This window comes from Mesitornis unicolor, unplaced genomic scaffold, assembly GCF_000695765.1.
Source record: "Mesitornis unicolor isolate BGI_N332 unplaced genomic scaffold, ASM69576v1 scaffold26488, whole genome shotgun sequence".
Taxonomy (NCBI): domain Eukaryota; kingdom Metazoa; phylum Chordata; class Aves; order Mesitornithiformes; family Mesitornithidae; genus Mesitornis; species Mesitornis unicolor.
In genome coordinates this window covers 2,456-16,195 of record NW_010202920.1, presented here as the reverse complement: position 1 = coordinate 16,195, position 13,740 = coordinate 2,456, and the positions used below count along the sequence as shown (strand labels likewise).

The 13,740-nt window shown below is 38.0% G+C and overlaps 1 protein-coding gene across 1 annotated transcript in view; it reads left to right on the top strand.

Moving 5' to 3' along the window:
- Positions 1 to 9,904, top strand: part of TMEM237 (transmembrane protein 237) — a 12,526-nt gene extending 2,622 nt beyond the window's left edge. The window contains exons 4-12 of the mRNA XM_010190563.1: positions 1,357 to 1,467; positions 1,835 to 1,949; positions 2,706 to 2,866; positions 3,479 to 3,602; positions 4,606 to 4,797; positions 5,795 to 5,868; positions 6,353 to 6,446; positions 7,635 to 7,756; positions 9,757 to 9,904. Coding sequence (XP_010188865.1) covers positions 1,357 to 1,467; positions 1,835 to 1,949; positions 2,706 to 2,866; positions 3,479 to 3,602; positions 4,606 to 4,797; positions 5,795 to 5,868; positions 6,353 to 6,446; positions 7,635 to 7,756; positions 9,757 to 9,824 — 1,061 coding nt within the window. The 3' untranslated portion in view covers positions 9,825 to 9,904. The remainder of the gene's footprint in view (positions 1 to 1,356; positions 1,468 to 1,834; positions 1,950 to 2,705; positions 2,867 to 3,478; positions 3,603 to 4,605; positions 4,798 to 5,794; positions 5,869 to 6,352; positions 6,447 to 7,634; positions 7,757 to 9,756) is intronic.
- The last annotated feature ends 3,836 nt before the right edge of the window (positions 9,905 to 13,740 follow it).

Below are 13,740 nucleotides of genomic sequence, written 5' to 3'. Positions count from 1 at the left end.
ATTCCTGCTACTGCTAATAGAGCACATCTTGATACTGAATTGAAAAAGTTTGTTTATTTCAGCTTTTTTTTTCCTTTCTAAAATTTTTTGATACTTCGTTAAATAGTCACGTCCAGCTGCTTGTTTTGTTGAATGTGTTAAGTGCTTGGATTTTTGAATGAACTAAGATAAAACTCATTTAACAAATTGGCTCAGTTTCAGTCCTTGGCCAAATAAAGTCAGAAGTTAATCATTCCATTATCATTGAAGGATTAAAAGCCTAAAAGATGACTATCACTAGAGTTTTATATTCTTACAAGCAGCAGTTCTGCAGAACAAATGATTTAAGCAAGATTGCAAGTCTGATCTATTTTGATAAAGCAGAATGTGTTGACAGAATCTAATGAATTTCTGTAAGTTGACTTGGGTCCGTATGATGGTTTGATCAGTACACCTTAAGACTTTTAAATTCAGCAAGGAGAGCTGTTGCTAGCAGGGTTTCCCAGGGATCTAATTTTGTTTACACTTATTTTCAGTGAGCTGAATGATGGTGCAAAGTACACTTTGGCTTTAGCCTTTGCTTTCCTGGTTAATTTTGCATTTTAACACAGCAAAGATTTATAAAAGGTGGGAAAATCTGTGCTTGAAGTGAAAACAAAGATAAATTCAGTTGGTATAAAAACTGCAGTACTTGAAAGAGCTGTAAAAAGGCAGATGTGATGTAAAATGGAGAAGTAACCTTGTCTTTCTACTTCTGATTGTGCAAATTGTTGCTACAGCTGCTAGAGTATTTGATGAATTCATGCTAATCTCTCATGGAAATGTAGTTCCTCCAAAGCATAGTAATTAATAGAGTGGAGTAAACATCCTTCGGTGGTGGTGTTTTCTACTCGTCCTTTATTCTTGTCGTGGATTTTTAGCATTTAAATTTCTCGTTGATATGACACTATTTTGCCTTAGCACATATCTGTGTGAATCAGCTTTTAACAAACTTAATTTTTTTTCTTGTCCCTTGCATTATAATCTTTGCATGTAAATAGGAGAAATATAAAGGTATAGTTCTTTCCTGTAGGAGATTTCTTTCAGTCACTCCTCTGTTGCATGCCCAAATGTGAATTGTGCTACTTCTTGGATACTTAAATTTCCTTCTGGGCATGAAACTCTCAGGGTGAAAGAAGGGTTGTCAGCTATCACCTTTGTGTATTCTTATCACATTTGTTTTGCAGTTCTTTTATTTCCTAGCCAATACACTTTCATCTCAGCTGTAAGCTGGGAAAATAAGGCCATTCTGCACAATGTAGGCAAAGGCAGCTTTTTCTTGCCTGTTTCTCTGTGGCACTGGATTAAGGTTGCTGGATCTTTTCATCTGGTTTTCAGATGGCATCGTCCCAGCAGCAGTTCGTCGGCAGTCTGAAAGCAGTGAGCCTCTGACTCCTGAACCTCTTGATGTCCCTCAGAGGAAACGCAAGAAGAAGAAAGTACCTACCGGTATGTGAGATATGAGTGCTGAATACAACTTGATAACACCACAATATGTTTGGCCAACATGTGTTTTAACTTAAAACATTTCATCTGCTTCTGTACTTAGAACAGCTAAAAGTAATCTCTGAATGAATGGTAGCTTAGGGTTTCAGTTTCTGGTTTCAGATTCCATGGGGTACAAACTCTTATGCAAATAATGGCACTACAGTTTTGGCATTGATAAAATAGATCCTTTATATCATTCACAGCTCAGCAGATCATAACTTCTTTTTGCCACTGTGCTTATATAATAAAAGAATATGCATTTAAGTGAATGTATTTCCATTTAAATGAAAGGTGTGAAACTGTCATGTGGTTTATTTTAAATCTTCAGATTCTGAGACTTCTTTTACCCAGAAAAATGTTGCATCCCTATTTCAGAATGGAAATGGCATGGATGTCCCTGAAGCTGAAGAAACAGTGATCCGCAGACAAAGAAAAAAAACAAAGTGAGACAGAGCTAGTATAGATCACAGTTCGGAATAACTATGATACTGAACATGGCTGAGTAGTATTGTGCAATGTCTGTCACATTACGAAAATGTAGAATCTTAAAGCCCACGATACCATTCAGCCTGTGCAATTAATAGTATGCGTGCAGTTTTTTCCAGGGTTAAGATGGAACTTTCTTCACTTTGTTTTATGCATACCTGGATGCATTACAGTTCTGAATACGTTTACGTGAGCCTAATATTTCAGTCGCAGACATGAGAAAAATTAGAATGTGTAACTGCTATCTTTCATTCTTTTCACTGTCTTTTTCTTAATTTTATGAGAAACTTCACTGCTTTCTCATCTTTTTTTTATTTGCCTTTTCTCCAAGAACTATGACTTCAAATAATTTTAATCATCTTTCTTCCGAAAGCGTCCGCTTTCTTGGCCTCCTATTTAGTTTTGGGTTGTTGTTTTTTCTAATTGTTGATCTCTTGATATGTATTTCTTCCCACTTTATTGTTTTGACACAGGAAGGATTATAAATAGAGAGAAAAGCCCCAAAATCAAGGATTAGCATTGTGGTTTTAGTTAGCTAACTCCATGAGAACTTTAGTCCTTAAAATTATAAACGGGGGTAATATTGCACAAGTCAGTAGGCTGATCAGTTCCTGTCAGTCAAGTTGGACATGTTAAATGTTCATAGGAGCCTTCCTGTTTTATATTTTACTTCCTATTCTTTCTCTGCCTTATTGTATGCTCTGTGCTGATAGGAAACCTCGGCCAGCTGAAATGCACACTTCTAATGACCTGGAAGTGGAGGAGGAAGACATCATTGATGATGAGAACAGAAAGAGCCCAGATCAGCAGCCTGTGTTTGCTGCTCCCACTGGGATTAGCCAGCCCGTTAGCAAAGTGTTTGTTGAAAAGAATCGTAAGTACATCTTGTGATTTAAGTAATGTAAGGACATTCTTGCAATTAAAGGAAGCATTACTGTATTTAAATTAAAGATATTGTAGTATTGGGAAGAATTTTTAAAAAAAGTTTTCCAGAACAAAAAATATTTAGAAATACATATACATGATAATTTTTCAATCGTGAATGTTAGTGCTGCTGTGCTAGCATGTTTGGTTCATTTTTTTTTAATTCCATGGTATGAGTGGAGAAGGCTGTTTGATAATACCCAGCTGAGCTTATTTGACCCAATACTGGCATAGTACCTCAAGAAACAAGTATCATATTGCAAAAAGTCTTTTCAAGTGGAAGTTTTTTGTTTAATTTGGGTTTGGCTTGATTTTTTTGTACCAGGGAACACTGAGTAATTACCCAGAGTCCCTTGCACATTCTTAAATCCGTAGCTTGACCCGTCAGGATGCATCACACTGACAGAGGCATCCTGGTATGAATGTAAGCTGAAAAAGGGCAGAAGAAATTTTCTGATGGAACTTCTGACGCTTACAGCTTTTTAACGCTAATAAGTATTAATATAGAAATTATGATGGAAGGTAACAGTACCCTTTAAAACTAATTTCCTCATTCTTTCAGGGCGTTTTCATGCAGCTGACCGTGCAGAATTTATTAAAACGACTGAAAATATCAATGTACTTATGGATGTGAAGGCTTCATGGACTACCAGAGATGTTGCGCTCTCAGTCCACCGAAGTTTCAGGTGAAAGAGAAATGTTTTGATGTAAATAAGCAGAAATCAGGGTTGTTGGTTTGGTTTGGGTTTGGTTTTTTTTTCCTTCTCCCTAAAAGTTAACACCTTTTCTTTGTCATTGTGATGTATCTTTCTTTCTTCTGGATATTGACAATAAATGGCGGTTCGGGATGTAACAGGTATAAAGTTTCTCAGTCCTCTAGCTTTTGGTATTTGGTGTCAAGAATATCTGTTTCTAGTCTAGACATCACTTGTGAAATGCAACTTATAAAAAGAATAAGTAAGGAAGTCATATTGCAAAGATTCAGAAAAAATGTAGTAATAAGAGATTGATCTAAAAAGAAAAATATCATGAGACCTGCAGAAAAAACGTGTTACAAAATCAGATTTGCCCATCAGCTGTATGACCAGAATGAAAATACTTGAATTCAGATAGTTCTCAAAGAAAAATCATTGTTGGTGAGAAAGGAGGAGGAGTGAAATTGGACTGGGGCGTAAGCTTGCACGTAATAGCAAACAAAATATGTTTTTTGGTTGTGTTGTGATACAGAACGGGAAGATCACAGCCATTTTCTTCTCTGGTGTATTTTATCTGGGAGTTTGTGCTGCTTTTTAAGCTTTTTCTTAGCGAGGAAGATAATGAAAAGACTGACTCAAGGATAAGTTTAAGAGCATTGTGTGAGTGTAAGGGGCAGTGGTCCTGGGAGGCTACAGGCAGTGAGTGAAAGTATTTGATTCCTGTAGCAGTAATGAACTGAAGCAGTGATAGGACCAGGCAAACCGTCTGTTTTCTTTGTTAAGTGCTCAGGTTCTGGTGTAGTCTGTCAAGGGAGAAAGCAGAAGCCCCATTGCTTAGAATGTTTTAAAACTAGATCAGAAAAAGCACTCAGAAACAATCTGTGAAAGGCTGGGAAGAGCAGCAGGGATGAACAGATGGATTCATAGGCATTTTCTATCTGTTCTTCACTAACTCAAGATATTAAACTTGTCTAATATTCTTTTCTCCATTCAGGGTGATCGGACTCTTTACCCATGGCTTCCTTGCTGGGTATGCTGTATGGAACATCATTGTTATCTACATTTTGGCAGGAAATCAGTTTTCCACGATTTCTAACCTGCTTGAGCAGTATAAGACACTAGCATACCCAGCTCAAAGTTTGTTCTATTTGTTGCTGTCTATCAGTACAGTCTCAGCTTTTGACAGGTAAAATATGTTTTTATTTGAAAGGTGTATGTAATCTGTGAGCAAGATATTCCTTTCTCCTTCCTATGGCACGTTTTCATCTGCAGTTGATGATTTATATGGTGTACTTAAAGAATGATCTTACACATGGGGGCTATACAGGTAAAGGGTATACTTGTGCATTCAGAGCTTTGTTACCCTTTCTGGTACATTGCCTGCAGTCTTGCTTCTATGTGCTGGTGCTGTTTGTGTGTTCATAAGGTGAAGCAGATGGAAGAGAAAGCTGATGTGTTTTGGTTTTGGTTTTTGTGGAAGAGAGGGGTGGAGAACAGCTGATGTTTCTGTCCAATTATTTTTCCTGTGAATCCATTCCCCAGTCAGTTATGCGCATAGCTGTATAAACAGTTTTCCTGGCTTAGCTGGGGTTTCTGTGTTGCAGCTTAAGAGTAGGAATGAACAGAAAAAGAAGCAAAAAAAGACCATAAACAGAGTAGATTTATTGATGTTATAGATGTTTCTTTTAGGTACAGATAGTTTCCATGGCAGCAAGATAAGCCAGGGGAGGAGTCAGTGCTATGGAAGAAATTGTGATTTTTTTATTTTTTTTTTAATTTTTTTTATGGAGTGGTGACAGGGAGAAGGCCTGAGTTATTCTTAATGGCTCCTGTACTGGTGTAAGCTATGTGAGCAGTTATATTAGCATAACTCAGTGGTGTGGACACTGAAATGAATGGTATGGATTAGAGAGAGGACAGATCTCTCCACATTCTCCCTGTTTCAGAAGGGACTTTAGTGTGAAAGCTACAAACCTCATGGAACATCCTCCTTACTTTCAGTCTTTTTTGGATTTGGCATAATGAGGACCATGGCCATGTGTGGGGAATATGGTTGTGTATTAGGAACTGTAACGGAGGAAGAAGAAGGTATCTTGCAAAAAGTGAAAGAACAATAGAATTCTGTTAGAGGAACAATATTATTGTCTTACTGGGATGTTAGTGACTCTTGTTTTTGTTATCAGGATTGATCTGGCAAAAGCATCAGTTGCACTGAGGGGCTTTCTTACCCTGAACTCAGCAGCAGTAGCCTCTTTCTGTAAGTATTTTGAAGCAGCTAGGAAGTTGTCCAGGGAAGACAGTAAATGCAAAAATCCTCGATAGTGTTTTCAGTGAAATCTTCCTCCCTGGTGATTTTCTGATTTAGAATAAGTTATCTGTTCAGTAGTTGAAAGTAGCATTCAGAGGCTATGAATACTTTGCTATTTATTTTTTAAAGCATTTGCAGTAGTAGCATTAGCAGGGCTATTAGTGAAATAGTTCTTTTCCCACCTCTCAGTACAAAACACAGATGTAGCTAAAACCAGAACCACAAGACCTTTGATATAGCTGATGGACTGTAAATGTGCAGAAACCAGATTTTGATGGGTCAGGGGAATGTTGAAGAAAGGAGAATGAATTAAAGGAGACTATCACTCGAGGCAAAAGAGTGAACAGAAACAAAATGTAGTGATAATTGTCATGTCATGATGGACAGCATTTTGGGGGTCTGTATCTGACACTACTAATTCCATTTCTTCCAGTGTACTTTGCTGCTCTTATCTTATCCTTAAGCCAGCAGATGACGTGTGACAGAATTAACCTCTACACACCACCTTCAGAAAATGGCAGCATCTGGTAGGAATCTTAGGAAATCACTTCTGTGAATTGTAACATACCTCACTTAGGAACCTTAGTCAGACTGGTGTATTGGAAAGATTCTGCCACGTACATAAGAAAATATTAATGAAGGATTTAATTACTACACCTGCCTTTGCCTGAGCTTGTCCTGAATCTTTGATAATTTTACTGAAAAAGAAGAACTGAAGGCTGGGTTCGGTCATGTTGGTGGCAAATCCTTTATGCCTCAAACAAGAGCCTGTTGGAATGATGCTGTAAATGTCATTTGGCAGGAATCTTAAGAATCTTTTGCTGGAGAAATGGGACCTTACTGAGGTAACATTTTATGTTCAAGGGCAGGATGTTCTGTTGAGAATCAACATTGGGGGGTTTTTTGGGTTTTTTTTGTTTCTTTTGTCCAAGAAATTAATACTATGGTATTATGAAAAAGTGGTGTGTCTGCCATAGGATGCAGGGACTTAGCAGACACAGCTGCCATTAAATATGAAGCATTTTTTCATGTTAGGAGATCCCATCCAAAACTTACTTTCTGAAATAGATACCTAATAAACTTAAACTCTAGTAGCATGAGTTTTTAAAATAGACCAGAAGAAGTAGAACAAAAGCATTTACATGAAAATTTGCTGGTTTGGGCAGTTAGATTTTTTTTTTTAGGGCTTCTATAAATATTTGTTGTTTATTCAAAAGCCTAGGTTCTAGTAACAGAACCACAACGTGCTGCTGTTATGATAGTAGGAAAGGCATCAGCTAACTTAAATCACAACCTTCTTAAAACCCTGTCTCATCCACCCCACAGCATCTGTACACAAGTCCTTGCACTGGCTTCCAGATAGACTTTACTGACTTGCTGCCTCATGAGGAAGTGCCTAAAAAAAATGGTCTGATGACATTGTGCGGTGTCTTTCACCACAGTAAAATTTGACCATCCAATTTGGTTTTTATCAGCTGTTGAAATCTACAAGTGGACATTCTCTGAGACAGTGAGGTTTCTTAGCTGAGTCGCTGACTTTGGTAGTCGCTGTCTTTACCAAGCTTTTGCAATGCGACATCATCAGGATGGCAGAAGTAGTTCTGTTTTCACATCTGGTTTAGCAAGGTTGTTTTTGTGATTCGCTCTTGAAATTATTATTGTAACCTGTATTTGCCAGCAAACCCCTGACTGATGGGTTGATGTGTTTTTCACAGGATGGCAGGTACAGAGGAAGAAATTATTCAGCCGTGGGTTGTGGTGAATCTGGTAGTGTCTATTCTGGTTGGGACAAGTTGGATCTTATTGTCATATCGACCGGAGTTAGACTACAGTGAAGGTAGGAAACACTTAATATGCAAACTGTTGTTTGTTCAGGCTTGTATCTGCTGTGTGGAGTTCAAGACTAGTCCTGAGAATTTTGTGGCTGATTGAAAACAGGCATCTCCTAGCAACTTTCCAAAACAAGTGCTTCTTAGGATCTTGGTGTCTGTGTTTGATTTTATAAAGAAAAAACAGTAATTTAAAAAGGAAAGAAAAGATTTGTTTGCCCTGTCTGAAGCAACATCAATTTGGGATCAATAAAGGGAAAAATATTTTTTACTTTAACAGTGTTTTGAGTATTTTAAATGTATTTATTCTGCTTGTGTGTTAGAAAATTCCCAAATGTTATTAATGTTCCTTTTGCAAATGCTGAATGCATTTAGACTTCAATATTATTTTCAGTAGTAGTTTTGGGAGCTCCAAAGCTTTGAAAAGTCACACTTGTGCTTACAGAACAGGGCTTCAAATGAGGACTGCTTGTGTTGGTCCAGGTTGGAGGAGGGGACAAGCAAGTCATCCCCTTTTCTTAGAAGCAGCTTTGCTAGAGACTAGGCCTTCTTCCTTTTGTTGTTCCACCTGGGATCCAAAAGCTGTATAATAACTGAGGTTTTCTATCAAGTGCATGCAACCTGTGACTTGAAGCTATGACATGCATAAAAATCATAAGTTTCAACTTCAGAGTCAACAGGTATCCAAAGAGAATCATAAGTTGAAGCTCAGATTTGTGTTTGGGAGGCTGAAGAAGATTCACCATGCTTCTTCAGATTAGTTTAGAATTTTAATGTACAAATTTCTGTATTTCAGCTGGCCGCAGTTACTCTGCTGATTTCTAATAACTCACTTCATGAGCTAAAAAAAAATCCTAGGTGGCAGCCTTTACAATCTTTGACAGTACAATTTGTAATAGAAGTTTGAATTGTATTTCAAACCCATTTTTAAAATCATAGAATCATAGAATGGTTTGAGTTGGAAGGGACCTTAAACATAATCCAGTCCAACCCACCTGCTGTGAGCAGGGACACCTCCCACTAGACCAGGTTGCTCAAAGCCCTGCCCAGCCTGGCCTTGAACACCTCCAGGTAGGGAGCATAATAAAGACTGATTCAAGGAAGCCAGTGGCAGAATTTAACTCAAGTTTTGATCAGCTTTTTTTAATATATATTTACACATGTCTACTAAGATTAGAAAACCTGCTTCAGAAATTTCAAGAGAGAAATTCTGTTAAGACTGATCCCAAATAATAAAGAAAATTTAGTCTATAGGGATGAGGTAGTAAAAACTTGTGAACTTAAATGGATACACCACATTGTTTCATGTACAGATTGTGTAACTTTTAGCGTGTTGCCAAGTTGTTGGCAAACACAGCCTGGTCTATATGCTGAGCGTGCTGTTATCAAGACAGAAAGTACGCCTATGCTGAGGGTGCAGTATAGATACGTAAGGGAACCCAGATATGAGAAAACTACCCTCAACAGCACAGAGCTCCACAAGGGCTACCTCATCAGCTGCTTAGCGTGCCTAGCCAAATTTCTCCACGAGGACCGTCTCACTGCTGACCTTAGGCTGTCTCCCATGCCTGAGCTGCCTCGGTGACAGCTAGCTGCGAGCAGTATCATTTGCAATTCCTTCTATCCCAGGTTGTCATGTTGCTAACTTATGCTTCGATACATAGAGCAGATATATCCATAAATGAACAAGTCAACAGAAATCTTCATTCTTGAGTCGGACGCTCAAAACTTTAACAGTCCTTCAATCTCCTTCAGAGTTCTGTCTCAGTACCCAGGTTGAATGCGGGATGATGAGCTGCTAACATCATTGCTGATACCATTAATTTGGGGAGACAGCAATAGTTGTCTAAAGACAGTGGTGGCCCTTGCCATTGCTGAGTTGTTGATATTATGATTGGGAAGTAAAGCAGGAGACTTGGGGGAATGCCAGAGCACTTTTCAGGAGTAAAGAAATTGTATTCAGGTGAAACTTTTAAAATAAAACGTATTTCTTTTCTTCCTCTTTTAGAACTGATGTTTCATGCTGAAATCGAGGAATTTCCCCAGGGAGATACTATACCCAGAGTCCAGCCATAGAGTGGAAGCATCTGTAAATACTGTAGCTGTGACTGATGGCTCAACATATTGTATATTATAGACATATATTATAACCTTCATAAAGAAAAAAAAGTATTTTTATATTGTATATATTTTATTTTGATTTTTTAATATGCTATAATTTCCAAATTGATTGAAAACTTCTATACTTTTGCTTTTTATTTTACAGAGTAGATTAGTGCATAAAGTCAAGGTGATTTTGTAAATACTGTTACCTACACAGCCAAAGAAACTAGATGGATGCAGAAGACTGGGTATTCACTGCTTGAATGCCTGTGTTCAGTATTGACTGCTGTATAGTCTTCAACAACCTGCTTTTGTTACTATTGCTGATAGCAGTTGGCTTACCTGATTTGGCTAAGTATTCTCTAGAGATTAAAACAAATCTTATGAAGAAAGTAGTTAAGGAAGATTATAAAAAAAACAGAGTTAGGAAAAATGAAACCCACAAAGTTAGTAAACATAAAACAATCTGGGTTTAGTTATCATTAAAAGTTTTTGCTAGAATAAGGGGATTTTGTTTAGTAACTCCTTAAAAGAGGACGCTTTCTTTTTCTTCATTTTCATTTCGTTCTCTTGACAAAGGTCTTGGTGATAACAAGTTCTTTCAAGTTGATGTAGATACAAGAAACAGGAGCTTTAATGTTGCAACAGTTTGGTTAGCTAATGAATACCTAAATACATCTTTTAATCAAGCAGGGTGTTTTTGGGTTGCCAACAGGATATAGGTATATCCTGTAATTTCTCAGCAGTCAGGATGCGTAATTATTACAAAGCCATTCACAGGAATAGTGTTCCGATTTCTCCTTTTCTTGTATGGGAAAAGCAGTAGTGCTATTCACTGCTCTTTCTAAAGAAACTTGGATTTCACAGATGTTAAAAATGTTTCTTCTTCTGGCTATTTTGATGGAGACTGATTTCCCCCGGAAGGACATTTGTTGTTTTGTGTTACCATGGAATGGGAAACTTCTTCAAAAAATTACAAGAAAATTTTTACTAATGCAGAACAAAAACTCTGCAGCAACCCACCTTCTATGTAGTGATGTAGTAGTAGCAGTGGCAGTTGGTGGGTTTTTATGATGATAGCCAGCCTTTTTCTGTTACATTAAAGTGGTGAAATGAAAGCATTGCAGATGGGAATAAATACAGATGTATTGGAGGACAAAACAGTCTCCTTAGTGGACATAGACAAGAGCTAGTTTGGAATCACTTTCTCAAGGAAGTGGCACTTCAAGCCCCACACCCGTTTGTGTCTGTTATTTAATATGTATTGATTTTGCATTGTTTTATTTAAAGTGTGGTTCTAAAGGGTGTGCAGTTGCCAAAGTTCCATGGAGAATTACTGTGCTTTCTAGTAGTGAAGTTAAGAGTAGCCAGGTAAGAGACTTGAAGGGGGATGTTAAAGACCCAGTAACTTTCTATGCTGTTACCTGCTTGAAAATACGGATGGGAATATTAATGACCAGGGCTGTTACTGCCCTGTTGAAGACTTGAGTCCTGTTACGCCCATCCAGCAAATTTTAAGTAATTCAAAAATTCAGTGTTCATGACGTTTTTAAAATGCTGTGGTAATCTTGGAGGTGCAGGGGGAAGAGTTTTACCAGAAATAAAAGGCGTTCCACAGCTGTTGTCTGTGTTCTGGGGCATTCACTTCACTGTGGGAAGGAGCTGTTAACCTTTTTTGTAAATAGTTATTGTTCTTGTGTATGTATTTTTTGCAAAACCGTAGAGCTAAATTATGGCTGGCATTGCATTATACATTAGACTGGAGAGATTCAGGGTGCTGCCCCCCCTTCGGTGTTCCACTGGAGGATCTTGCCATGAATTGGCTGTAGGAGATGAGGGATGAGGCACTACTTAGTGCTCCCACATAGGTTGCCACCACACCTTCTCCCGATGTGAGGGGTTTGATTTACAAAATTGTTGAGCTCCTGAAGATGAGACTAATAATGGCTTCTCTTTGGTGCTTGACATTTCTGTCATCTTGGCATGATAACAAGTATAATTTTGCCCCTAAAGTCTGGAACTCAGGCAAAACTGTGCAAAGGCATCAAATCAGTACAGGAAAAATTTCAGTAACATCATCGCTTGATTTCTGACATTATTACTAAGAATTAGCCTTTCAGGTATCCCTTGGACAAAGCAATGCTAGCCAAAAGCCAGATTCATTCTTATTGTGAAATACAGTAGTTTGCTTAGATGGTTTAGCAGGGATTAATCTAACGAACTTAATGGGATCAATATTTCAAATGAGGCTTGCCTTTCAAGTGTATCATTTTGGTGAGGTCCAAGTATATACATATTTAAATTACTAATTTGATGGCTAATTATCTATTTTACGAAGTACTTTTCTCCCTTAAGCCTCACAATGGAATATAAGTTAAACTGATCTTTATTGTTCAGTTACTTGGAAAGTTTTAGAACGAGTTTACAAAGTAGATGTTTAATTACAGAAGATGCAGTATCTGTAGAAGCCTTAACTGAAATGCCTTTGTGCGTTTCCATACCATTGTTTTTAATGCATTATTTTTGTGTTATGAAAAAATTACAAAGATGTTAGTGCCAATTTCTTGTTTTTATATTTATTAAAATTAAATAACTGTTCTAATTTAGTTGAAATTACTGTACTACTTTGTCCTGTTTCCAAACAATTAGTCTGTTTAAAAGAGTCTGGTTTTTTCCTCAATGCTAATATTATGTATAATATACAAGCTCTGAACAGGTGATTATGGGAAAATATTATTTCTTTATTTGTGGCAGTGTTGTAAACAATGGCTTTGCCTTCTCTCCATCAGATTTCTGCTGCTTTACTGGTCTCTTGCGCAATCAAAAATGGTACTGTAAATTCCTGGAAATTAGCAAGTAAAGTGTAGTGCATCACTTAATGAGGTTTATTTAGCCTAAAAAGAAGATTATTAAGAGAGGAATCTGACTGCTGTCTTTAACCACCTAATGGTTGATTACAGAGAAGAAAAGCCAAACTCTTCACTAGCTGCACAGTGAAGGGATGAGTGGAAACTGTCAGCATCAGGAAAATTGCCCTTAGCTGCCATGGGAGTTCTGACAGAATTTGGGATGGGGGAGACGTGCATCCGTGGAGCTGCTCTGGACTTGGGTGGATGGAGCCCTGTGCAGCCTGAGCAGAGGTTGGACCCAATGGGCTTAAGAGACCCTTCTAAGCTAAATTGTTCTTATTTTGCTTCTTAAAAGGCAATAATTTAAAATTTGCTTTGAAATTTTTTACATTTTATTTTATTTTTCTTTTAAATGTTACACTCTCAACAAATCTTTCTCAATGTGAAGCCAGGTGCCTTTAATTTGAGAAGTGTCTTTTAAAGTTTTTTTTGTATTGCTGAGGTAAACTTCAGGAGGGTTATGATTAGGTCAGAATTTTTTGCTTGCAATATTTGCAGCAGAATTAATTTAAATGACTGAAGGCTTTGTGGGGAGAGAGTAAATCATCAAGGTATGTATTTATTGCTAAGGCTTACCTTTCTCTTTTTCCTCATAGTGGTGTGGAAGGTATTGTATTGCATTATTGTATTCCTCGTGTAAGTCCATACACACTTGGAGAAAGTATAATTTTTATTTTCCCCCCCCCCGGGTGTTATTAATGTTCTGTGCCCCCTGCGGAGCTGCTCTCTCCTCAGGGCAAGCAGGGAGCGCTCCCAGCTGGGCGGGACCCGTTACCCTGCCTCATGAAACACGCCGGCTGCAGCTTCTCGGACAGGTACTTTTTTGAGATGTGCTTTTTCTCCTTGATCCCCCTTCTCGGGGTCAAGCTGTGTGTCGTCTCCCCCTACCTCGATCCATTTTTTTTAACTGATCAAACCTCAGCCCTGAGCCATTGCCCGCCGCCCTCTCTCGCCGCGCCGGCAGGGGGCGCTCCGCGCCG